General features: G+C 42.0%; 1 protein-coding gene across 1 annotated transcript in view; it reads left to right on the top strand.

The window, feature by feature from the left end:
• The window catches only part of tmem65 (transmembrane protein 65), a 37,314-nt gene extending 14,926 nt beyond the window's left edge, over positions 1-22,388 (top strand). The window contains exons 2-7 of the mRNA XM_088090853.1: positions 10,784-10,828; positions 12,097-12,164; positions 12,334-12,388; positions 15,004-15,046; positions 15,587-15,692; positions 16,669-22,388. Of these exons, the coding sequence (XP_087946979.1) occupies positions 10,784-10,828; positions 12,097-12,164; positions 12,334-12,388; positions 15,004-15,046; positions 15,587-15,692; positions 16,669-16,800 (449 nt within the window). The 3' untranslated portion in view covers positions 16,801-22,388. The remainder of the gene's footprint in view (positions 1-10,783; positions 10,829-12,096; positions 12,165-12,333; positions 12,389-15,003; positions 15,047-15,586; positions 15,693-16,668) is intronic.
• The last annotated feature ends 1,781 nt before the right edge of the window (positions 22,389-24,169 follow it).

The raw sequence follows: 24,169 nt of genomic DNA, 5'->3' as shown, positions 1-24,169 counted from the left end.
TTTGGGACGTGATGAAGATGCTGACGGACTTCTGCTGTTTGTGCAGATCAGGATTATGAAGGAAGAACTGCAGGCTACCAATAGATAGAAATATGTCTCCAGATTTTGGTGCTAAACTTCATTACACTCAGTTTGCGGTTCAATAAATCATTCATCGGGGTTCGTACTGTCATGAAGAAAAACTGAAAAGTCATTGAATCTGTAAATAGTAATTTCCAGGCCTGGAAAAAAAATTGAAAACTAAATAAACCCTGAAGATTTTGGAAAACTTACGAATATCTGCCTCACAAGCCTGCATATGAAAACACATGGGGTGTTTAAGGACAGTCAGAAATTTGAAAATTCAATGATGATTTCTGTTTTTACACTTTCTGACTGTGATGAATGGTGTTATTGTGAACTGCGGCTTTGGAAGGCATGTTTATTTTAAAAATAACCAAAAAATATTTAAGATAAATCAGAAGAAAACAAGACTAAACAACAATAACAAAATTTTAAGAAAAATTAATTACAAAATTTAAAAAAACTGAAAATATTTTCTTCAAAAGTCACTCAAAATGTAATGGAAAAACCTTTCTTTAAAAAACACAAATTGTTTTTTTTAAAAAAAAAAACACTGCACCAAAATGTTTTCTTTAAACATCATCAAAAAAACAGCTGAATGTAAACAAAGTAAACAAAAAAAATCTTTAAAAATCGCCAAAATTTTTAATGAAAAAGAAGTTGCCAAAATGTTTTCTTTTAACATTGCCAAAAAGAAATAGATAAGCCAAAATGCCGAAAATTAAAAAGAAAAATCTTCAAATCTTAAAAAAAGAAAAAATAAATGGCCAAAATTTTAAAAGAAAACAAGCTTTAAACCCAAAATAATAATAAAAAACATAATCTTCATTATATTATTTGACATTCCCTCTGCGTTTTTCACCCCCCCCCCCATAAACAATAAATTAAATTTAAATATTCAGATCTGATCCTTTTATAAATTCTTTTTTTTTAAATAAAATATATTTTAAAAAGCTATTATATAGTAAAGAAAAATCACTGTAAAGGATTATCGATGGTCATTTCAGAGACTCTGATCCCTCAGATTAGCCTCAGAGTCCTGCAGAAGTGCTGAGAGTTTGTGGGTAGAAATGTGCATGAACCCTGATGATGAATTCAGACGCTGTCAAAAACAAAGCGTGGACTATTTTTGTAGCCTCATTATTGCGGCTCTGTCGGCGCAGAAAGTGAGCGCGTCGTTTTCGGAGCCGGCCTCCGGTCCTCACACCTCGGGAACTCGTCAGTCTCGTCGTGCGTTATGGACGTGACGTTTGAGGGCAGCTGGGAATGAAGCGCTTATTTCCTCTGAGACTGAGACAGATGAACAATCTGTTGCCAAAGTGGTTTGAGGCGCTCAGCAGCACCTGGGAAGTTTGAGGAAGATTAAAGGCGAGTTGCTGTTTGACTGACACATAAATTAAGCTTTCACTTCAGAACTCGTCTCAATTCGGCGCCGGAGCCTGGCAGGTCGACGGCAGCGTTATATCGCTTTCCACCGAGCACAAAGTGCCGCCTCCTGCAGCGAGACTGAGATCTCTCCTGGTGTCAGAGCCGACAGAGACACAGTGAGGTAAAGACAACAATAAATACGTTAGACCGTGATTTGATTAAGTATTTATTTGTTACTTACTAGGTAGTCATAATAGTATCGGCACATCATCGGTATCGGCCAATATTGGCTTAAAATTGAACTTATGAATTGGCCTACATGCTGATTTCTGCCAATATGACAAACCGATTTTATATTTTCAATTCAAAGTGAACATTTAGAAAACATCAGGTGAATGACGCGTCACAGGTAACATTTCAACACATCTGAAAGACAGATACGAGCATGCGTGAAGAATATAAATGACAAAAATTAGACCCATAAACAGAAAATAGGCAATCAATAGCCAAGCCAATATTGTGCGTCACCGTTATTTACAGTACAAATGAACATCGACATCTGTGCAGCAATAGTTTGTAAATTATTGCAACCAATCAAGCAACTTAAAAACGCCGACAAGAGAACTAGCTAGAAACAAAAACAAAACAAACAAACAAACAAACAAAAAAAACCAAACCACACCTGATTGATATATACAGAGGGGTGGATGGACTATCAGACTGGCTGATTATTGAGGCCAATATTTGACATTTTGCAGATTATCTCTATCGGCATTTTATTTTAATGATTTCTGATTAAATTAACTAATTAAAAAAGTGCAAGTGTCAACAGGGGAAGACCTTTTACTTTGTTAAACCCCAGATAGCTATTCTTTTATTATTTTTTATTATTGAAACAGGACTCGGTGTGTGTGGACGGAGGAAGAGAGCGAGATCTTATTCACTCTGATACGCCGATATTAGATCGGCTGCAATAGAAATAAACCTGCCGATGTGTTGGACATCCGTCTCCATGGTTACTGTGATGTTAACACCAGAGGAAAGTTGTGCTTTATCGCGAGAGCGTCGCTTAATGGAAACGCAGTCATCTCGCAATTGTGTTTTATCCAAATTTTGAAAAAATCGCTGAAGATATTCTCAAATGTGAGATGGACAGCCAGCTTTTCTGACCACCTTCAGCTCCTCCGCCGTGTTTCACTGAGCGAGCAGCAGTCAGCGGCTCTGCCGGACAGACTCCTCATACAGTGATGTTTTCTAACGAAACCCTGCCGGCTGCAGAGATGTGCGTTTGTCTCTGTGATGTAGCGTCCTCGCCTCTGATCCCTCTGAGCCAGGTGGCGTCTCAAACCGTTTAACGCTGTCAGACAGGAAGTCCTCAGCAGAGCTGCAGTCTGCCCGAGGCGTCTGCTTTGTGTTTGAAGCAAACACACAAAAACACAGAAATCTGAATGTCACATTTTGACAACAGCTGCAGTAACTGCAGGCAGTCTCGACTCCGCGCGGAGCCTCGTGTCTCTGTGTCCCTCCTGTCCCCCGGAGGACCGCTCTCTGAACACAGTTAAAGAAAGAGTCGGCTACCACAATGAAACCTGAATGAAATGAAAATGTCAGCGCTGCTGCACAGGTCTGGGGAGTTTGGGAAGTGAAGTATAAAAGCTTCAGGTCTGACACAAAGGGGAGCAAACGGACGCGCAGCGGCTCCGGCGAGGCCGATTATCTGTGTCAGCAGCTCCTCACCTCAGTAAAAATGCCTTCAAATGTAAATTCAGACCAGCGTCCAAACATAACCCATTTTCTTTACTAGGAAGCTTCTGCTGTGAAGCTGCTGGAGGATATTTTGGATTTATAGATAGAGCGCAGAGCACCCTCACAGAGTGTTTTCAGAAAGTACTAAATATTACCTCTCTCCCACCGCAGTGAACACACCGCTCCAGCACACCAGTCGGCCTTTTTGTCAGCTGGTGTGTGTGTGTGTGTGTGTGTGTGTGTGTGTGTGTGTGTGTGTGTAAATGAGGTTTAAGTTGTGTAAACCTGTTAAAAGTTTTTCTAAACTCGGGTAAACCTGCTGAATTTGAGCGATTGGCTACATTCCCACTGCCACTGAGCGCACCGCTGGAGACCAAGGTATTGTGATATGACACGGAAGCTCTGATGTCAAGCTTAGAGAAATATAGAAAGTAGAACAAAGAAATAAGGAATTTAGAAGCAAGTGAAAATAAAAAAACAAAAATATGTGCATTATTTACATGACTCAAAAACTTTAAAGACAGATTTACCGAGTTTTTTGTCTCTATAGCACTCTACAAGGAACAGGAAACGTGTGCATTTCCCAATGCAGCTTCTCCCAGATCTCATTTCATCTAAAGTTAAACCAAGCTGAACTTTTTTCCTCAACAGTCCTTTGTCTGTTTTATTTTTTCCGGAGTTTCTGTGTCGGCGTCCTGCTGTGCCACACAGTGATCTGAGTGAGCTGGAGGAGGAAGCTGCACAAAGTGACGCAGCACTTTTGTTGCTTTGAACGCCTGATGAAGGCAGAGACAGAGAGGGAGAGAGGGAGAGAGGGATGAAGAAGTGCAGAGCTGTGAAACTGTGTGAGAGAGAGTGATGCGAATCTTTACCGTCAATATAATTAATAATTAATAAGATTTGTGGTGCAACACAAACTGCAGCGCAGCAGCTTTAAACTGTTCAGGCTGCAACACAAACAGCTGAACTTCTGATGCAGCAACTGATTTATGTTTATGGTGGAATCAAACAGTAGTTAAGCAATTAAATGAACAACTGCTGCAGAATCTGGCCAAAAGTCTGTGGACAGCCCAAAATACCCCAGTCAGAGTCTAGCAACTAATTTTTTTTTTTCAAATAGAAACCACAAAACTAAAGAATCCCTTTTTATTTATGAGGTATAAATGCAAAACGCAAACTATGCAATGAATGCTTTTCTGGACATTCATGATGTCCCCTGCTGTTAAAACCCTGTCACTGGGACAGAGGAGGCTGCTGAGGACAGGTTAGGGTTAAAAGGTTAAAGGGTTAAAGGTTTGACCGGAGCTCCTCACCATGATCTCATGCTGCATCATGTAAGTTGTATTATTTGTGTAGTTTAACACTCTGTCAGTATTTTCAAACTGTTTTTGTCTTTTCTGTTATCTCCTCGCCTTTATTACTTACTGACTTGAGGAAGCTCAAATGCCGCCACACTTCGATTTGAAACTGGAGGATGCATCTTCTATTTCAACACCGCCTGTCACGGAGCTTTTGCTTCGTCTTATTCACGTTGGTGAGATATCTCTAGTCTCGGACATGACACTGGACGTTGAACATGTTGTGACGTGACACGTCAACCAAGCAAAGTCAAAAGCAGATTACACCCTCTGCTGTTCAAAAAGAGCTCTGCGGCTCATTTTTTTTCTCACCGATTTGAATCTCACATATTTTTTTATCAATTTTTAACTGCCTGGCGATGCATCGTTACATCCCTAATTCCCAGTTTTCAGACTGCTGCAGGCGGGACTTTGCCCCTGCTTGGTGTGTTTTAGGAATAAGAGTTAACTCCAATATTGTGAAACTGATCCATGGATATATATTTATTTTTTCCTTTGCATCAACCATCACATGTAACTTGTATTCAGAGTGACAGATTTAATCACTCCGAGTCATATTTTCCTGTTTTCCTGTCAACATTCATCACACTGAACTCATGTAAGAGACTAAAATCTGACGTCTGGAGGTTTGATGTGTAAAGTGTGCGTGAAAACTAATTAGACGACAGCAGAGTAAAAACAATGAAGGCTGTTTGACAAAAAATAAGGTGCCAAAAGTGACGCTGCAAATTTGTTTTCCTCCACGTGACGGTTTGACGTTCAGTTTTTTAATATAAAGAAAAGTCCATGTGATGGTGCGTCACCAGGTTTTTCAGAGCAAATATTTAAATCAAAATATTAAAAATTTAAAAAAGAAGAAAATGTTGATTTTCTACCATTTAATAGAAAAATATCGATCGTTCACAAACAAAAATGATAAAGGATAATTAGTATTTAGTTTGTAGGCAGATACTGAGGCGGGCTCGCTGATTGGTTTTCACTTCATTCTTCAGTCTGACATTCGTTGACGTTTGTGGTTGTCCCTCAGTGAGTCATTAGTGGCGTCTGTCCTGTTTCTGTCCCGTTTTCAGAGGACGCAGATGCAGCAGAAGAGGCTGCATGGAGCGTTTCACGTTTGTCATGTTGATTATAGAATTATGCTGATTTTCATTGTAATTTCTGTCCGTTGACTTTCTCTGCCTCAGGCTCAGAGATGTGGCGTCTGAGTTCTGCGTGGTGATGATTCTCTGCTGCTCTTATTGTGTTTTGGCCTCATTTTACGTTATGTATTTGGGTCCCATTTTTAAAGATTTACATGTTCTGTAGGAAATATTTTCCCAACCAGGGAAATGAAACTGGCTGAGCACAAGACGAGACACATCAAAGTAACGGAAAAAGACAGATTAGGTCAGCGCAGCTCGTCTGTAGATATAAGAATGAATATATATTGGGGAAGCACATTGTTCCAGACATTTGAAATGTGTATTTTCTTTTATTTCGGGCTGCATTAATGGACCATTTCTGTCCAGTTTCATGGTCTTTTCTGTTTTTTCTCTTGGGCCGGGTTTTTGTAGTGAAGTGAGGAGGTTTTGTACGTATGAGTTCTCGTTCATTGTCGTGCTTTTAACACATGCACAGGGGCTGCAAGATTATGGCCAAAATGGTAATTCTGATTATTTTTATCATAACTGAGATGACTTTTTTATCTCTGAAGGACGGGGATTCAGTGAGCTAACATTGGTGAGTGAGTGATATTCCACTTCTGTGGATGTTGTTCTCTTCGGTCTTCAGGTGGTTTAATAGGTTGTGTTGCTGTGCGGTGCAGACACAAGTCTCACGCACTCTTTGCAGAGGACTTTTCTCCTAAATGTGAAATATTTTCGAACAACAAACAATGATTGTTGATGACAGACACAGCGGTGGGCAGGTTTCCGTTAATCCTCAATTTGTGCAAATTGAAATTGCAAATATAAAATACGCGTAATGGAAACACATAAGTTTAGAAAAAAATCCTATTTATCGCAGGTGTGTAGTGTGTGTTTGTCAGGTGTGCAGTGTGTGTTTGTCAGGTGTGCAGTGTGTGTTTCTCAGGTGGTCAGTGTTCGTTTCTCAGGTGTGTCCTGTGTGTTGTAGAAAGTAGTCCCTCTCAGTCAGATGATGCAGTGTCTGCTGGTGTTTAGCTCCATGAACGCAGCAGCATCAGCAGCAGCAGTAGCATCAGCAGCAGCAGCTGCAGCATCAGCAGCAGCAGCAGCAGCAGCAGCAGTAGCATTAGCAGCAGCAGCAGCAGCAGCAGCAGCAGTAGTAGCATTAGCAGCAGCAGCAGCAGCAGTAGTAGCATTAGCAGCAGCAGCAGCAGCAGCAGCAGCAGCATCAGCAGCAGCATCAGCAGCAGCATCAGCAGCAGCATCAGCAGTAGCGGCGGCAGTGGCAGCTTGCGTTTGATTTGATCACACTAACATATAAACTGTGTTGGACTCTCTGCTGTCTTTACGTCCTTTACGAGACGCTCTGCGGTGAACTACAGTCGCGGCTCTGTGCGTTGACTGGATCTGCTGCTTTTGGCAGATTGTGCAGTGATATGAATTTTGCCTGCGTCAGTCAGACCTATTTCTGGACACATTTCCCAAGAGTCCCAGTGTTTGTACTCACTCTGCAGTCATTAGGAAGTCAAAATCAGAAAGGGTGAAAATAGGTTATTCCCTCCGTGTGGCCTCATATTTTCAGCAGCTTGTTTGAAATTGTAATTTTTCTTTCAACAAGAGGAAAAGTCAGCAGCCACTCAGCGGCCCTGTGAGGCTGCGACGCTTATTGCACTGCAGGAAACAAAAGAAGTTTTTAAGTCACAGAAATGTAAAGCAGAGATACTCAGCTTATGGGCGGGCAGGGTGCTGGGTGCCCCCCCCCCCCGTTTTCTAATCCACAATAAAAATAGTGACTGACACTGGGAATTGTTTTTGTACTTTTAGTCTGCATGAGGTGTCAGAGTGCATAAATCAGCATTGAAATAGAGCTTGTTGATCAAAACAAGTGCCAGTGGAGGATCCCCCACACCCCCGACAGAGGTCCTAGTTAAGATCCAAATGCTGCTGCTGTGACTGGCCCCTGGCCTCCTGTGGCCCCCAAACAGAGCAGGCTGTGCAGGTCTGTGTGAGCGCTGCCGCTCTGATGTTCAGCATCTGTTTTCGGGTCGGTCCGGCTCCGCTCTGCACTGTCACAACTGTTGTGTCAGTTTAGTGGATAAAAGCAGAGCAGCAGTGTGAGGAAGGAGATTTACGCCGGCTTTTATTTGACGAGGTTTCTGTTGACTTTGTGTTATTTCTCCCTCAGTTAACCAGAAACATTTTACCAGACAAACATCAGACATATTCTCACCACATTTCTGGAATATCTGCAGAAGAAAATGCAAGTGAATGTGTGTTTCCCTTCACTGCTGTGGTGGGAATATTTGGTGTTAAGCGAGCCAAAATGAACAGTTGGTGCAGAGAAAGAGAGATGAGATAATTAGAGAAATGTGTGTGGAAACCATGGAAATGTGACATTTAGGTTTGTTGATGAGAGAAACGTTAAATCTCATCTCCTCACACAGATCTGCGGCTCTTCACCGGAGGCTTCGGTCATGTTGAAGTCACGTGCTTCATGTGTGTCACCGTTTAATCGCCAGCTGTGCTGAGATTTGTCACATTTAGTTTTTCCTCCACAGGAGCAACATATGTGAGGCGTTACGCTTTCAGGTTGCCCGTAAGTCTGTTTGTCCCTTTACCGGGAACACGATAACTTCAGAGAGAGTTTCCTCAAACGTTTCCACTTAACACAAGCGATATTTCATCTTCTTTAACATTTCTGGCGTTTTCATATTACAGTTAACCCTCACGGACTGTTTGGCACATTTTACCCACTTTTCATTCTTCATGTTTTGATTATTTTGGCTGCGTTCATGCATATGACACATTTCGTCCAGATTGTGTATTTTTGTTTAATCCAGCTCCTACAATAGTTGCATTAGTTAAAATAGTTACATTCAGACTGTTATGGTCAAAAACGTAATGTTTCTGTTTGTTAATGACCACATTAAAGAAATGATAATGTGTTGTGAGTCGTTGGATCAAACGTGTTTCAGGCCCAGATTCTCACAGAGGAAGCTTCAGTGAGCGGACTGCAGCAGCACGTTAGGAGGAAACTTTAATTATTTCACTGATAAATAGTTTGGATGAATGTGTCTTCATGGTTTCAGCGTCCAGCTGCGAGATTTAAGGTCCGCTCTTATTGGACCGTCCAGCTGTAAAAATGGACAGATGTCGTGTTAAAATATTTTGGCCGACGGTCTTTGGGGATCAATAAGTGCTTTATAATTAGACTTTGGATCAATGTTAATTTGACACGACGCCAGGAGAATTTAATGCTGCCATCACACTGAATCTGCAATTTATGAATCATTTAGATTGAAGATTGTGCAGCTCAAGTTTTCAGAGATTAAAGTGCTCTGTTGTCGCAGTATCACAACAAATACTCACAACTACCCGCTCGGCCGCACTCAGCTGCCCTGAGTCTCTAGTACGCTCTATGGGCCAGTAGATCCGGGTATTTTATACTAATCTACACGCGAATGAAGGCCTTTTTTAATTTTTTTTTTTGATCCCATGGGTGTATCCAGACTGCCTGTAATACATCCACGTGCGTGTGAGGTCAGGCTGGGCTGAGGATCAGAGCTCCGGTCGTCATGAATAAAGAGCAGCAGATATTCGTGTCCTGGCTCTGAAGCAGCCTTTGACTCCTGCATCCTGAAATAGACTCTGACCTTTTCCACAGAGCCGTGAATCTTTACGCCGCCGCTGCCTGTTGTGAAAAATGAGTCTCAAAGCAGCCACACACACACACACACGCGAGCACACACACACACACACACACACACACACACACACACACACACACACACACACACACACACACACAGCAGTTATTTCTGTGCTCTTGTTGGCTGAGAAGTTGGTGAAACTTGAGACAGACGCAGCGAGAGGTCAGAAAGTGATGGACTCTGCAGATTCATCTTTTGCTATAATCGAGCCGTTCCTGTAATTGGTCTCTCCATGCCCCAGAATGCACTCTGCTCCGCTGACCCACTTCTCTGGAGTCGTCTCCGTGTCTCCCCGGGGTGCCCGACACGCCAGCTCCCGTCCCCCAGCTTCTCCTCCTCTTTCGGTCCAATTAAAGTCAGGCGGCAGCTCTGAATGTGGAGCAGACACTCGAACACCTGCAGATGCTTAATTTTACTCACAGCTGAACCTTTTATTGGCTCTCAGCACTCAGGCTGTGCCAGGTCATACCTGTGCCCCGTCATACCTGTGCCCCGTCATACCTGTGCCCCGTCATACCTGTGCCCCGTCCCTGTGCTCCGTCATACCTGTGCCCCGTCATACCTGTGCCCCGTCATACCTGTGCCCCGTCATACCTGTGCCCCGTCATACCTGTGCCCCGTCATACCTGTGCCCCGTCATACCTGTGCCCCGTCATACCTGTGCCCCGTCATACCTGTGCCCCGTCATACCTGTGCCACGTCATACCTGTGCCCCGTCATACCTGTGCCACGTCATACCTGTGCCACGTCATACCTGTGCCCCGTCATACCTGTGCCCCGTCATACCTGTGCCACGTCATAGCTGTGCCCCGTCATACCTATATGTCAGTGATCAGCAGCTACATTGATTGTCACCTAGTGATAATAGCATGTATTTCCTCCATATGCCTTATTGTAGGAGCTGAGCTGGAAATTCACCGATTTCACTCAAATACACAAACTGGACTACATATATGACATATGCATGAACACACACACAATTATCACAACATGAAGGAGGAAAAGCACGTAAAATACACCAAATAGTCCCTAAAGGGTTAATGTTGTTTGTCTTTAATGGTTGGGACTCTTTTTTTCTAAATGTGATCAAATCTGAAAAGATGATCTTTGAATCGTCAACTCGTATCTAAAAACGACACTGATTGGCGTTTTGGGGGCGCCGTCATTAAAGGTCGAAATGTTGAAGTGTAGCAACACGTCTGATCCTAAAGTGTGTGTGTGTGTGTGTGTGTGTGTGTGTGTGTGTGTGTGTGTGCGTGTGTGTGTGTGTGTGTGTGTGTGTGTGTGTGTGTGTGTTGAAGATGAGAGGTGATGATGAGAGCTGTGTCTCCGTGTTGCTGCAGACGCTCCGAGTCAGAAACGTCAGCAGTTAATGAGCGAACGTCTGATGTGTTTTCATGTTTTCTCCTCGCAGAGACTCTGGAGCAGAAACCACCGACTGCAGCTCAGATCAGATACGGTGAGAGATTAAATCTGACACACACACACACACACACACACACACACACACACACACACACACACACACACACACACACACACACACACACACACACACACACCCTCTGTATTTTGTTCAGAAATTTAAACCTCCATCAGTATTTCTGTGATGTCAGCAGTTCTGGTTTTAAGACGTTTTTATCTTTTTAGTAAATTCTTTCGGTCGTTGATCTTTTTTTGCGTTTTGTTGGAAATCAAAGCTGACCTGACCGTAATTATCTCTGTTGATTTCTCTTTTCTCTCCCTCCATCAAATAACATTTTTTTCCTGTGAAGTCTGAAGATCAGAGAGATCCTCGGGTCAATAACTGACCTCATAATCAGGTTTTTCTCCGCAGCAGAGCTCACCGGGGAACATATATGAAGTACGATGATAATATTGGAGTCGGAATTTGTGAACTCCAGAGAGCAGATTGTACCACAGTAATGTTACCACAGTTACCTGAAACTAGACTAAACACTAAGACTAGCTGTGAAAAAACATTTTAGTTCAGTCAGTTCAGTTTTGGCAGCTGGTCGGTGGAGCTCGGTGGAGCTCGGTGGTCGGTGGTCGGTGGAGCTCGGTGGAGGTCGGTGGTCGGTGGTCGGTGGAGCTCGGTGGAGGTCGGAGGTCGGTGGTCGGTGGAGCTCGGTGGTCGGCGTCCCGGCTTTAGGCCCCTCCCTCGTCCTGTCTCAAGTTGAACTCGGTGACTCCGCGTCGCTCTGTTGCCTCTGGGCTCCAAAATACTACAAAGCATCCACAGTTCGGTTGCTTTGTAGTTCTTTGGTTTCTGGTCTAAACCCAGATGCACTCTTAATAGGGATGCACCATTTTTTTTTAAATTCTGGACCAATGTGTCTGTATATTGTTATTTTTATTAATACTATTATTATTTTGTTGTTATTTATTCCCCATTTTGTACCAGAGAATCTACACTATAAAAAATAACTGACCTGTGTTAAAGTCCTTCAGTCCTTCAGTCACACACACTCGTATCTGCGCACAAAATGCACTTTTCAAAATCAAGCTTTTAAAAATATTATACATTAATATTATTTTCTGCTTTTGAGTTTATTTTAACCGGCATCAGTCCTGGTCATAAATGTCCGTTTTCAGTGTTTGCTGCTGACAGTCTGGGACATGTCAGTGATCAGCAGCACTGATTGTGACAGGTCACCTGGTGGAAATAACATGTCAGTTTATGAGTTCATCCAGTGATGTTATTTAACTTTTTCCTTTTGTCTGCAGTTTTGCTCCACAACGCCATCCCCTTCATCGGGTTTGGTTTCCTCGATAACGCCATCATGATCGCAGCAGTAAGTCAAGTTTTTCACACAGTAATGAAGCTTTATTTTTACTGGAATGAGAGAAAAACACTGATTTTGTGAAAAGACTCCGAATCTGGCGCTGCGTTAGTCTTCATCAGAGATCACGTTATGTCCTGTCTGACTCTGAGTCTCACCTCGTTCTCTCTATGTTCTCCAGGGAACTCAGATTGAACTCTCCATCGGCGTCACTCTGGGGATCTCCACCATGGCCGGTGAGAAACACATCAGTCTGCAGGCGACGCACAATGAAATCTACAGTTTCTTTTCTGTCTTTGTTATTTGATTAGATTTTTTCATTATGTCAAACATGTAAAAGGAAGTAAAGAAAATACAGTATTATACAAAAACAGAACGACCAAAAAACCCCAAAGTAATAATTATAAACAATGAAAAACATAAAGCAAAGGAAATGGCCAAATACAATGCTTATCCTGAAGAAGTAACAACACGCTTGTCACGTTTTGCCAATTGCAGGACATTTCTTGCCACGTTGCCTTTTTTCTCCATGTTTTTCTAAGAGATCAAAGCGATTCTCTCAGGTTTTACAGTTTTAAATGTCGGTCACAGTTATCTGAATGCAGCACAGCAAAACTGATGTTGATTCAGGTGTTGTTCTGGGTCTCAGTCATGGTCTTTATTACGCTGTTAAAACCATAAAAGGCGCCGGAGCACGCCGTCTCCCTCTCCTCGCCGCTAGATTATTCTGTTTCCATGGATACTTGGCTCCAATTTCCTGTGCAAAGTGCAAATGAATAAAGAAAGGCTGCAGATCAATAGCTCTGCTCTGACGTCTTCATCCATCCAGGCGCCGCTTTATGTTTGTGTCATCGGCGTCCAGCCTGCACCATTTGTTTTCATATTTCTCCATATATTTATTTGTTTTGAGAGGAGATTTCTTCCAGCTTTTATTGTAGCTCCTGTTTCATCACGCAGCTCCTCACCGTCAGTGTCAGAGTTCGGTGAGAGGCTGCATCTCCGTCTCTCCATCGGCAGCGAGCAGTTTCTCTTTGAGGGAAACTCAATCTGAAGCCGTCCATCTGGAGTTTGAGTTCCTGCAGGAAACTCTGCGCGTTCAGCTTCAAGCGGCGTCGCTCTCGCAGCCTCCAGAGATCCGCTGAAAGCAAAACAAACACACACTTAGCCCCTTTTACACTTTTAATGGCCGTGAACAAACGTGTTTCTGCCACATTGTCGGCGCTCCCTCGTGAAAATGAGCTGAATTATTCAGAGTGTTGGTGTCGAACATGAAGTCGAGTTGTTCAGATTCTGCTGACAGACGGAGGAAGACGCTGACTCGTGTCTTGGTGGATTTCCAGAGTTTGTTTGATCTGTTTAAAACTTTGACGCCTTCTCTCTCTCTCCCACCGATGCTCCGCCTGTTTGGCTGCTTTGATGCGTTGTTAGGACTCGTCTGGCTGCTTTTCGTCTTTGAACATGCACACATTTATGTGGGTCACTGGGCTCTGCAGAATGGAGGTGCATCCACTCAGTACGCTTGCATGATGTCAGAAAAAGTGGAAATATTGTGTCAGTCCAACGAAACTGGACTATGACCACGACTGCCATGACGACGGCAGCACATGTAGATGCAGCAGCCTGTAGCTCCTCAAATCCTTGCTACTTTTTTGTAACATTATTCTATTTTTTCAACAACACGGCTCCTCCTGCTGAAACATGACTTTTCTACGATAGAAAAGCACTTATCAACATCGGGGCAAGGTGTCTGGGTGTTTAGACTGAATGCAGCAGACTGCGAGAGGATCCCCACAAACAACATACGCCGAGCAGCCAGTCAGACCAGAGCGGAAAAACGAAACCGAAAGCGTCAGACAAAGAGAGGGAGGAGAGCCGGCATCAGGGCGAGGCTGACCCAAACTTGGACCGAGAGCTGTTGCTCTACCAAGCCTTCTTCTGGCTGATGTCCGCTCACAGGAGAATAAAGTGGACGAGATGAGATTGAGGCTCACTCAGCAACGAATCAGAGGCTGCTCTGCACACATCTTCACAGAGACATGGTTAACCCCTAACATCCTGGATCAAGCTGTTGCACTGGATGGGCGGACCTTGTTGGGAGCCGTAAGAACACAAGACTCTGATGCAAATTCAGAAAATGCAGGACTTGTATGACGCCATCATGGACTTAAATCGCCTTTTGGCTCAGCTCCTTCTTCACCATGACAGTCTGTGGTGGTGTCGTGGTCGAGCAACGTCCACACCTCAGTAATTCAATCAGAAGTCGAGCTGTTCCGTCATGTAAACACCTCAGTCGCCGTTCTGCACCGGCCTCCCTCGGTGGTTCGGGATAGGGACTGATGGGCGCCCAGTAGCTCAGGTGATTGATGCACAGAGGCTCGGTCCTCACCACAGTGACCGCGGGTTCGATTCCGGCCACATCTCATCTCCTCTCTCTCCTCTTTCACACTTAATCTGTCTTCTCAAATGAAGGCAAAAGCCCAAAAAAAGAAACTTAAAAAATGGATAGGGACGGTTTGTTATTTATGAGGGTTCCCTGAAAGTTTCCGTTTTTTCCTAAAACTTTAGAGTATTGTGATTACACTCAGGTGTTCACCTTTTGCTTCGGCTCTCGGAGGTTTTCTCCTGCAGTTTGTAAATCGCATTTTTTCACATTTTACCCCCCAAAAATGTTGATTCTGAGTCCTTAAATCCCAAACGAGACCCTAAAAGGGTCTTGAAAAGGTGCTGCTGAGCACTTTTATAAATCAGTGAAATCTTTCATGTTAAAAGATTCATTATTTTTCAGTTTTCTTGTGTTGGTTTCATGAGGGAACGTCAGACATCAAAGTGTTTTCCTCTCTGTGTTTTGCAGCGGCGGCGCTGGGGAACCTGGTCTCAGATTTGGCGGGTCTCGGGTAAGCTGAACTTTTTTCTTTTTTTTTAAGGTAAACTTGTGAAGTCTGTTGAAGGCGGTTCAGTGTGTTTTTACATTAAAATAACTAAATGAACAGAGGTTTCTTTGTCTGGTTTTGCTGTCTGATCTTTTTTTTTTGCTCCTTGTAGTTTAACGTTTGCATTTATTTGCTCCGTTTATTGTTTTTTTCATCTTCCGTTTCCTCCCCAGGTTTTTACATACCTGCATACTTACTGCAGTTTATTTTGGTGTGTTTGTGTGCTCTGTCCTTTTTTAATCTGTGGAAAAACTAGTTTAACACTTTCATCCTGAGGACATTTTTAAATAATTTGTTTTTAATGAGGAAGGTTCGATAAAGTAAACACAGACATGTTTGCTTTGTCTTTACGTCACTGTGAGAAGCAGTTTAACTCCGACCTGCTTCAGGTTTATAACAAAGAAAAAGGATTAGGATGTTTTTTAGATGAACATTATGGGATGGTAAATGACTGTCACTAAAATGTCCGCACAGGTGTAATTACACAGATGTGTGTGTATAAAGTCTTGCAGGTTATGTGGAGGCTCTGGCGTCCAAATTTGGGATGCAGGGTCCAGATTTGACGCCCAAACAGGCGGACATGTGGCAGACCAAGCTCAGCTCGCACATGGTGAGATTCTGATATTTCTTTGAATTATTTTGGGGGAATTTATTTCAAAGCCAGCAGCAGAGAAAAGATGTGAAAATGGGAAAAAAAAAAGCCGGACAGAGAGGTGCGAATGACAAACGTCTGCAGCTGAAGTTGAGCTGCAGATGTTTCAGTTTGTTTGGGGGTTTCCAATATTTATGTATTTTTCAGTGTTATAGCGTTTGTTTGAAGTGTTTAATATCTTCAGTAGCAATTACAACAACAAAGGAAGGCGTGACATTTTCTGAAGTGAAAACAAAAAGAAAGCTTTAAGGAATTCTTTCACATAATTTATACAATTTCTTACTATGATAAATGGTGTAGTTTTGGTCATTTTTAAAAGAAAACAAAAAAATCACCAAAAATACTTAAAGAACAAAAAGGCAAAAAGGTGAAAAATAAAGAATAAATTTGCCAAATATGTTTTAAGAAAAACAAAGCAAAACAGTTTTAAAGTAAAAAAAAATATTTTCTTTAAAATTGAAAATAAAAAAAAAAGTGACAAAAAAGGCAACAAAAAAAAAATTAAAGAGAAAATGTTGTCAGAATTGTTTGTAACACAATCTCCAAAGGTTTGTAAGGGGGGAAAATGCGCAAATATTTAAAGGAAAAAAAATCACCCAAAATGTTTAAAGGACAAAAGAAAGGCAAAAAAATTTCAAGAATAAATTGTTTGTTAAACAATCACCAAAAAAAAACGCAAATATTTTTCCTAGAAAACATCCAAAATGTTTAAGAAAAAAAAAACATTCTTTTTCTTTAAAAATCTGCAGTGAAAACAACTGTTAAGGCATATTGATGGTTGTTAAAGAGACTGTCTGGTTTTGCCTCAAAATCATGGAAAAGTTGTGGAAATGTATTAGTAAAAATGTGTGTGAAGCCTGACTGTCTTTCCAAAATAATCAGAATGTGTGCAGGACCCTAACTCGTATAATAATTCGGGTCCTCCTGCCTGCAGGGTAAAGCCATCGGCGTCTCCATCGGCTGTATCTTGGGGATGTTCCCGCTGCTTTTCCTGAGCGACGACGACGACGACGAGAAGGAGAAAGAAGCACAACCCTGCAGCGACGCGGCGTCACACTCCTCCTAACTGCAGCCGCACAACGCCGTCACGCCGACACGCCGTCACGCCGACAGGCCGGATACTGCTGATGTCAACTTAAAAATAAGAACAAGTATTTCAGCTGGATGTTTCTCTGTCCTCAGGCAGCGTTCACACGTCCTCTCTGCAAACCCTCTGAGGCCGTTTGTAAAAACTCAAGAAAGTTCGCTCCGTCACAACTTCTGCTGCTGCACCGAGCTGTTTTCACACAGAAACACAAACCATCTGCTGAGGCAATATCTCTCTTTGACTCACTCAGACGCACTCAGACTCAGAGTCACTCAGACGCACTCAGACTCAGAGTCACTCAGACTCACTCAGAGTCACGCAGACTCAGACTCAGACTCACTCTGTCACTCAGACTCAGACTCACTCTGTCACTCAGACTCAGACTCAGAGTCAGTCACACTCACTCAGACTCACTCAGAGTCACGCAGACTCAGAGTCAGTCAGACTCGCTCAGACTCAGAATCACTCAGACTCAGAGTCACTCAGACTCAGACTCAGAGACTCACTCTTACTCAGACTCACTCTCACTCAGACTCACTCAGACTCAAAGTCACTCTGACTCACTCAGACTCAGACACACTCAGACTCAGACTCACTCAGACTCAGACTCACTCAGACTCACAGTCAGTCAGACTCACTCAGACTCACTCAGAGTCACTCAGACTCAGAGTCAGTCAGACTCCCTCAGACTCAGAATCACTCAGACTCACTCAGACTCACTCTCACTCAGACTCACTATTACTCAGACTCACTCAGACTCAGAGTCAGTCAGACTCACTCAGACTCAGACTCACTCAGATTCACTCAGACTCAGACTTGCTCAGACTCAGAGTCACTCAGTCAGTCAGACTCAGTCAGACTCACTCTCACTCAGACTCAGAGTCAGTCAGACTCAGACTCACTCAGGCTCACTCAGACTCACTGAGACTCACTGTCAGTCAGACTCACTCAGACTCACTCTCACTCAGACTGAGACTCACTCAGATTCAGACTTACTCAGACTCACTCTCTCAGACTCAGACTCACTCTCTCAGACTCAGACTCACTCTCTCAGACTCAGACTCACTCAGAGTCACTCAGACTGAGGCTCTCTCAGACTCAGACTCACTCAGAGTCACTCAGACTCACTCAGACTCAGTCAGACTCAGACTCACTCAGTCACTCAGACTGAGACTCTCTCAGACTCAGACTCACTCAGAGTCACTCAGACTCACTCAGACTCAGTCAGACTCAGACTCACTCAGAGTCACTCAGACTCACTCAGACTCAGTCAGACTCAGACTCACTCAGTCACTCAGACTGAGACTCTCTCAGACTCAGACTCACTCAGAGTCACTCAGACTCAGTCAGACTCAGACTCACTCAGACTCAGTCAGACTCAGACTCACTCAGAGTCACTCAGACTCAGTCAGACTCATCTTAAGTTTCAAACTACAATCTAAGATCGTGAGCTGCTTTAAAGACTCATTATGAACCCCCGCACCACCAACAATAACACTTTCATTTCGTCGTCTTATTTTTTCGACACTTAAACCGTCAGCAGATCCTTCAATTATCAGATCTGCTGGATTCTGCTTCAGTTTCCGTCACGATAAAAGTTAATTGTTCCGGCTGTCAGGAGTCGATGTATTCAGTCACAGCCGGCCGCCCACTCAGAGGTTCGTGCTGGATGGTTCACATCCGAGTGGGACTGTGAGCAGATTTATAATCAGGGGAAAAAAGAGCACCAGTTATTGGATTAGTCGGATTGGAACGACCCGAACAAATGCTTTTACTGGCGCTTTTTACACTTTAACCTAAAATTAATACTTTGTATGTTTTGCCTTTTAAACCCTTTAAAACCTGCACAAATCTGCTTGTGTTCCTATAAAAACAAGGCAAGCAGACAGTGAGCAGCTTAGTAAGACTGACCCAGAAATAATCAAGAAACTAGTAAAAATATAAGAAAAGTACCAGTTTTTTAAAAAAGTAGTTTCCTAAATCTACTAATTTCAAGCAACTTGTTGTATTTCTTGCCAAGTTGCTAAAGGAAATGCCCTGAAAAAATAGCTTTTCAAAAATAATAATTCTTTATCTTTAAATATATAATTTTGATAAGTGTAAGTATTTACCTAGCATTTCAAAAGTGATTTTCCAAATCTGCTAATTTCTTGTTATTTGCAGAACACACAAGTTTCTATTTTTCTTTTTTCCAAAGTTTCCAAAATAAATCAAACCAATTTTTTTAATACGAAAAGCGTCTGAATGCAGCACAAGAAAAGCGATGTCAGTCCAGTTTTTAAAGGGTTAAACACTGAGTTTAAAAAAGAAAAATGTTTGAACACCTCCTCCTCTGTCTCAGACTCAGTCTCGGGTTTTTTCGTTTGTCAGATGAAAACAGTCTCGAGTTTCAGTCTCAGATTGTGACGGCGGCTCTGATGGTTTTTGTGAACGCTGCCTGAGCGGCGCTCAGGATGGGAAGTGCTCACCCGTCTCAACGCCTGCAGACGACAAACAGCCAAATATTCAGCACTGAATGCATCCAAAAACCCAGTTTGACTGTTTACAGACACATTAGCGCAGAGACGTCCAGGTGTGAACGGAGCTCCTTTCTCATCCTGACAGCAGAAACAGAAAAAAAAAAATACTGGAACACTATTTCACTGTTTGACTTGACCTTTTTTTGTCTTTTTTTAAGTTAATTGAAAAAACAGCACATGAATTATTAGGTTTTTTTTCCAGTAGACGATTTCTATGTTTGAAGACTTCGCTCTAAAACACTATGTGTCCATTTTGAGTAAAAAAAACTAACTGAGCAGATTTTCAGTCACAGTCGCTGCACTTCGGCAGTCAGGGTCTCCTGTATTGTTTACCAAAAAAACTCCAAATCAATGTAAAGGGAACAATAGGCGGGTTTCCACTACAGATTTACGCAAAATTTAGGCAATATTTTTGAAAATGTTGATAAAAGACAATTGCGAGATGACTGTGTTTCCACTGAGTGATGTTCTGCCACTTCTCCTCTGGTGATAACATCCCAGTAACCATGGCGATGGATGTTCAAAACATCAGCAGCTTTATTTCTAATCCAGCCACCGCACTAGCCGTCATTATTTCCAATCCAAGGCCACGTAGGCGTGTCATGGAGCCATGATGGAAAGGCGAGCCCCTTACACGAGGGAGCGGCCACATATGAGGGATTTCTGGGAGATGTAGTCCACGATTTCACAGAGGAATTGCTTTTCGGTGAAATTGCGTCTTTTCACATCTTTGCATTAACTTTGTATGTAAACTTGCCGTGTGAAACGCTCGCTTCGTGTTCTTCGTGTTGCACCATTATGTGCTGCAATAACAGCTCTTATAGCTGCTGCATCATGAGGGAGTCATGTGACCTCACAGTGTCATGTGACCTCACAGCGTCATGTGACCTGGAAAAGACTTTGTTTCTATTGCAGTTTTGTGAAATACAGCTTTTTTTTAAATTGCCTGAAATGCCACCTCATGGGAGCGTAAAAAACTTGATGCGATAAATTTGAGTGTTTTCAAAACTGATGTTTCCATGATGCAAATTTCATAATTGTGCAATTTGATGGTTAAAGGAAACCCGCCTAGTGTCCACTGCTACCTCCATGGGAGTATTTCTGCATGAAGAGCTGCTGCGGCTCCGTAATGAGGCTCTTTATTTCCTGTCAGATGGTTTTTAAAATGCTGGAGAGTCTTCACGTGTTTTGGCGCTCGGTGGCGACTCGCACTACTTGGGATCTGAAGTTGCTATTTAAAGTTTTGGGTCTCTTCACTGCTGTCTGTTGTCCAAGTTCTCTTCCTGTATCTGTGTTTTTCTGTCTGCACCATCTTGTTCTCCTGACTCGCATCCAGCCGACTGCGTAATTAGTTTTTTAGGTTTTGCTTCATCACGCTTGAAGCTCCAGATGGCTGAGTTTTGCCACAGCAGAGCGCGCAGGCCAAAACTGTTCAGACCGCGACAAGACGACAAGACGAGCACTTTCCCCCGATGTCTTCCCTCTTTCTGTCTGTCTTCGCTCCCACGCTCCAGCTCTCCGCTCTCACTCTGAGCTGTTTCTAATCACCTTCAATCCAGTTGATCCTTTTCTCCTCGTCACCGTCACCGGCTGCATCTGAAATCACTCCCCGCTCACAACTTATTCAAGTTTCTGGATTTAAGGCCGCCCTCTGCATGTGGCGTGTCTTTACCGAATCACAGAGACATTGCAGCGTGTTTTCGTGGCTGCCGGCTGAAGCACTTTCACTTTAAACAGTTTCCATGAGTCACTTAGACACAAACACACGAGAAAAATAAAGTCCAGTTAAGTTACAAGTCAGTCATTGAGGGATTTCAGACGCCGGTTCACGCTTCACTCAGCTGCTTTCCATCACTTTATTTTCTGCACAGGTCACAGACAGACAGCAGGAGTCATTTTCATGCCTTTAAAAGTTTAAAAATTGCCAAAACTTTTGGGAAACACTGCAATAATGATTGTGATTTTGCTGTTTTTCAGCCCCTATGTTATTGAAAAAGATTGTGATTTGTTTGCTGCAGAGAGGAGAAGTGTTTGTCTTCAGAGGGACGGGGACACAAATCCTCAAATCAAAAGGGATTAAGGGCCGGATTAAAATGCGTCAGTAAACAGGGAACCTGTGAGTTCATGTCTGAACGAGGTTTTAATGAGTGTTTGGACTCGGCTGCAGACGAGGGTTCAGTGAAAATCCTCGAGGGACTCATTAGAAGAGAGATTTAACTGAGGACGAGGAGCAATATGCCGTGTGTTTAAATCATCAGTGACGAGTCACTAATTAAGTCATAATTAATGATGTGTCGTTTTGAGGACGCAGTTTGTTACTGTGGACAACTTGTGCGTTTTTGTATCATCTCATGTTTATATCACGTTTTGTAAGAGGATGATTTTTTTATTTTTTTTCCATGCCTGTGTTGATTTCTATGTTTTTATTTCTCTTTACTCTGAAAGACATTTTGCATAATTTCATCCTCTGAAGAAGAAAAAAAAGATTTTGGATTTTGATTTTGGAGCATGTGAACAAAAGTGTGTGTTTGTCAGAGGACTGCTGTGTTATGCTGCCATCATGTGGACAGCAGCACTGAAACATGCATGCAGGTGCACCTCCAAAAAATCAGAAAAAAGTTCATCTCTCTTTGTAATTTAATTCAAAGAGGAAAACTTGGAAAACGCATAACTTATAAATATTTCAAGCATTTTTTGATGATTGTGGCTTATAGCTCATGAAAATCAGAAATCAGGCAAAAATAATTAGAATATTTCCCAAAAATATATATTTTAATTGATTTATAAAACAGAAATGTCCAACTTCTGAATATTAGTTTTAGAAATATTCTAATATTCAGATTTTTTTCTGCATGTAATGAGTCTAGAATCTATCAGATTTCCACTTTGTGAAATAATTGATGGAAATCTTTTTCACGATATTCAGATTTTCTGAGACGCACCTGCATGTGCTATAAAACCAGCGATGTGGAAGGATTTAAATGCATTTTGCAATTATAATTTAAACTAACGAAATAAAGTTGTGTTTAATGAAAAGTGTTTACCTCTGCAGGTGGTGCTGAGGCTCTTTTTGTCGTCTCGTGCGTCGTTGGCGGCCGACGTGCCCTCGAGCAAGGCAGCGTACCTCCTGACTGAGGAAGGCTGAGCGTCTGAGCAGCTCTGAGGTCAGATCTCGACTCAAACACCAGCCAGCCGCGAACGTGCACCTTAAAAACTCTGAAAACCTACGTGACGGCAGTACTCTCTGCTAATTTACAACAATTTTTAATTTTTACTAATTTACAAACATTTAAAATCAGTCTGAACGCTGTTACTTCAGTTTTACAGAGCTGTGGAGGGTTAAAGGACATTTCGTCCCAAAATCAGAGATGCATATTGTTATTCTTCCCTGTTGTGCTGTTTGTCAGTGTGATAGTTTTGGTGTGAGCTGCAGACTGTTCAGATATCAGCCGTAGAGATGTTTGCCTTCTCTCCAGTAAAATTAAACTCGTTTGTGGTGCTAAAAGCGCCAAAAAAAGTCAATTTCAAAAACTCATCAGCATCATGTTTTTCTAGAAATTTTGACTCCATTTCTTGTTGTCAGCAGCTTCATGGAGGAACTGTTGTATTTTTCCTCCTCGCCTGAGCTGACTCAGCTGCACAAAAATGAATTAATCGTCAATGTTTAAGTATTTACACACACATGTAGAGTTCATAGAAACATCTGTGGCAGAAATCTCTCCGGCAAACACTCAGCAACTCACCAAAACACTCCAGACTCTTAATGGCACCACAGGTAAGAGGAAGAATGTGTGTTTTTGATTTTTAGGGGTAAACTGCTCCTTTAAACTCCTATTAAATGACTGTTTTCTCCAAACTTTATTTAATCGTGTATTGGTAATGTCTTAAAGAAAATTGAAATTGAGTTTTCAGAGGCTTTAAGGCTGTTCTTATTTTTTGTTTTATCGAACATAGCCGAGGTTTGGTGCTCGAGCTGAAAATTATATTGCGTTATTTTAAGGTTATGTCTTCATATACGATATATATTCTTTATATTTTCAAATCTCCCCTAAAGAACTTCATTCATGCTAGAAATGAGAGGTACTTACTGAGAATAGATGAAAATACTAATCGTTTTTTATCCTTTTGAGATATCGACTTTATTTTATTCAAAAACAAGCGTAGAAAGTTACGGGCAACAAAAGAAGAAATGGCCCAAAAGTTTGTAAGAAATCTGTGAAAATTACCTGAAAATTTTCCCCCAAAAAATCTAAACAAAACAAACAAAAACAAACTAAAAAGAAAACACAACAAAAACAACACAAATAAATAAAGTGAGAAATGACCTGAAATTATAATAAAAATAAAATAAACTCAGACAGAAAATTCTGAAAATAGTTCATGTTTTTCCTTCTTTAGTGCTCAGAAGGGACTGAGCCTTTCTGTGAAGTTTCGCAGTATCTTTAGATTTGATTCATTTTATGAATCTTGAAGGAAACTGAAGCGCCAAACAGCTCACAGCAAAAAAATACACAACAACAAAAACAAGCTAAAAATTACAGATAATTAACAAAAGCCTCGAAAACAACAAAGGACTAAAACCTTAAAAATAAAAATGAACCCCAAGAACCACAAGTTAAATTTGTATTTATGGTATTAGAAAAGTATATAATATAAAAAAAATCAATACTTAGCATCCATGTATAGATACAATATAACCACACAAAATATTACAGTACTACGCTGTATCATTTTTTTATCCCACCCCAAAATCAGTGTTATCATAGACAATAAGTAACGACGAACCACAAGTTTGTCATCAGATGCACATCGTATGCTACAGTTTTATT

The sequence above is a fragment of the Plectropomus leopardus genome, chromosome 17 (genome assembly GCF_026936395.1).
Source record: "Plectropomus leopardus strain MGB_pleo_1.0 chromosome 17, ASM2693639v1, whole genome shotgun sequence".
NCBI classification, from domain to species: Eukaryota; Metazoa; Chordata; class Actinopteri; order Perciformes; family Serranidae; genus Plectropomus; species Plectropomus leopardus.
This window is presented reverse-complemented; position numbering and strand designations above follow the sequence as displayed.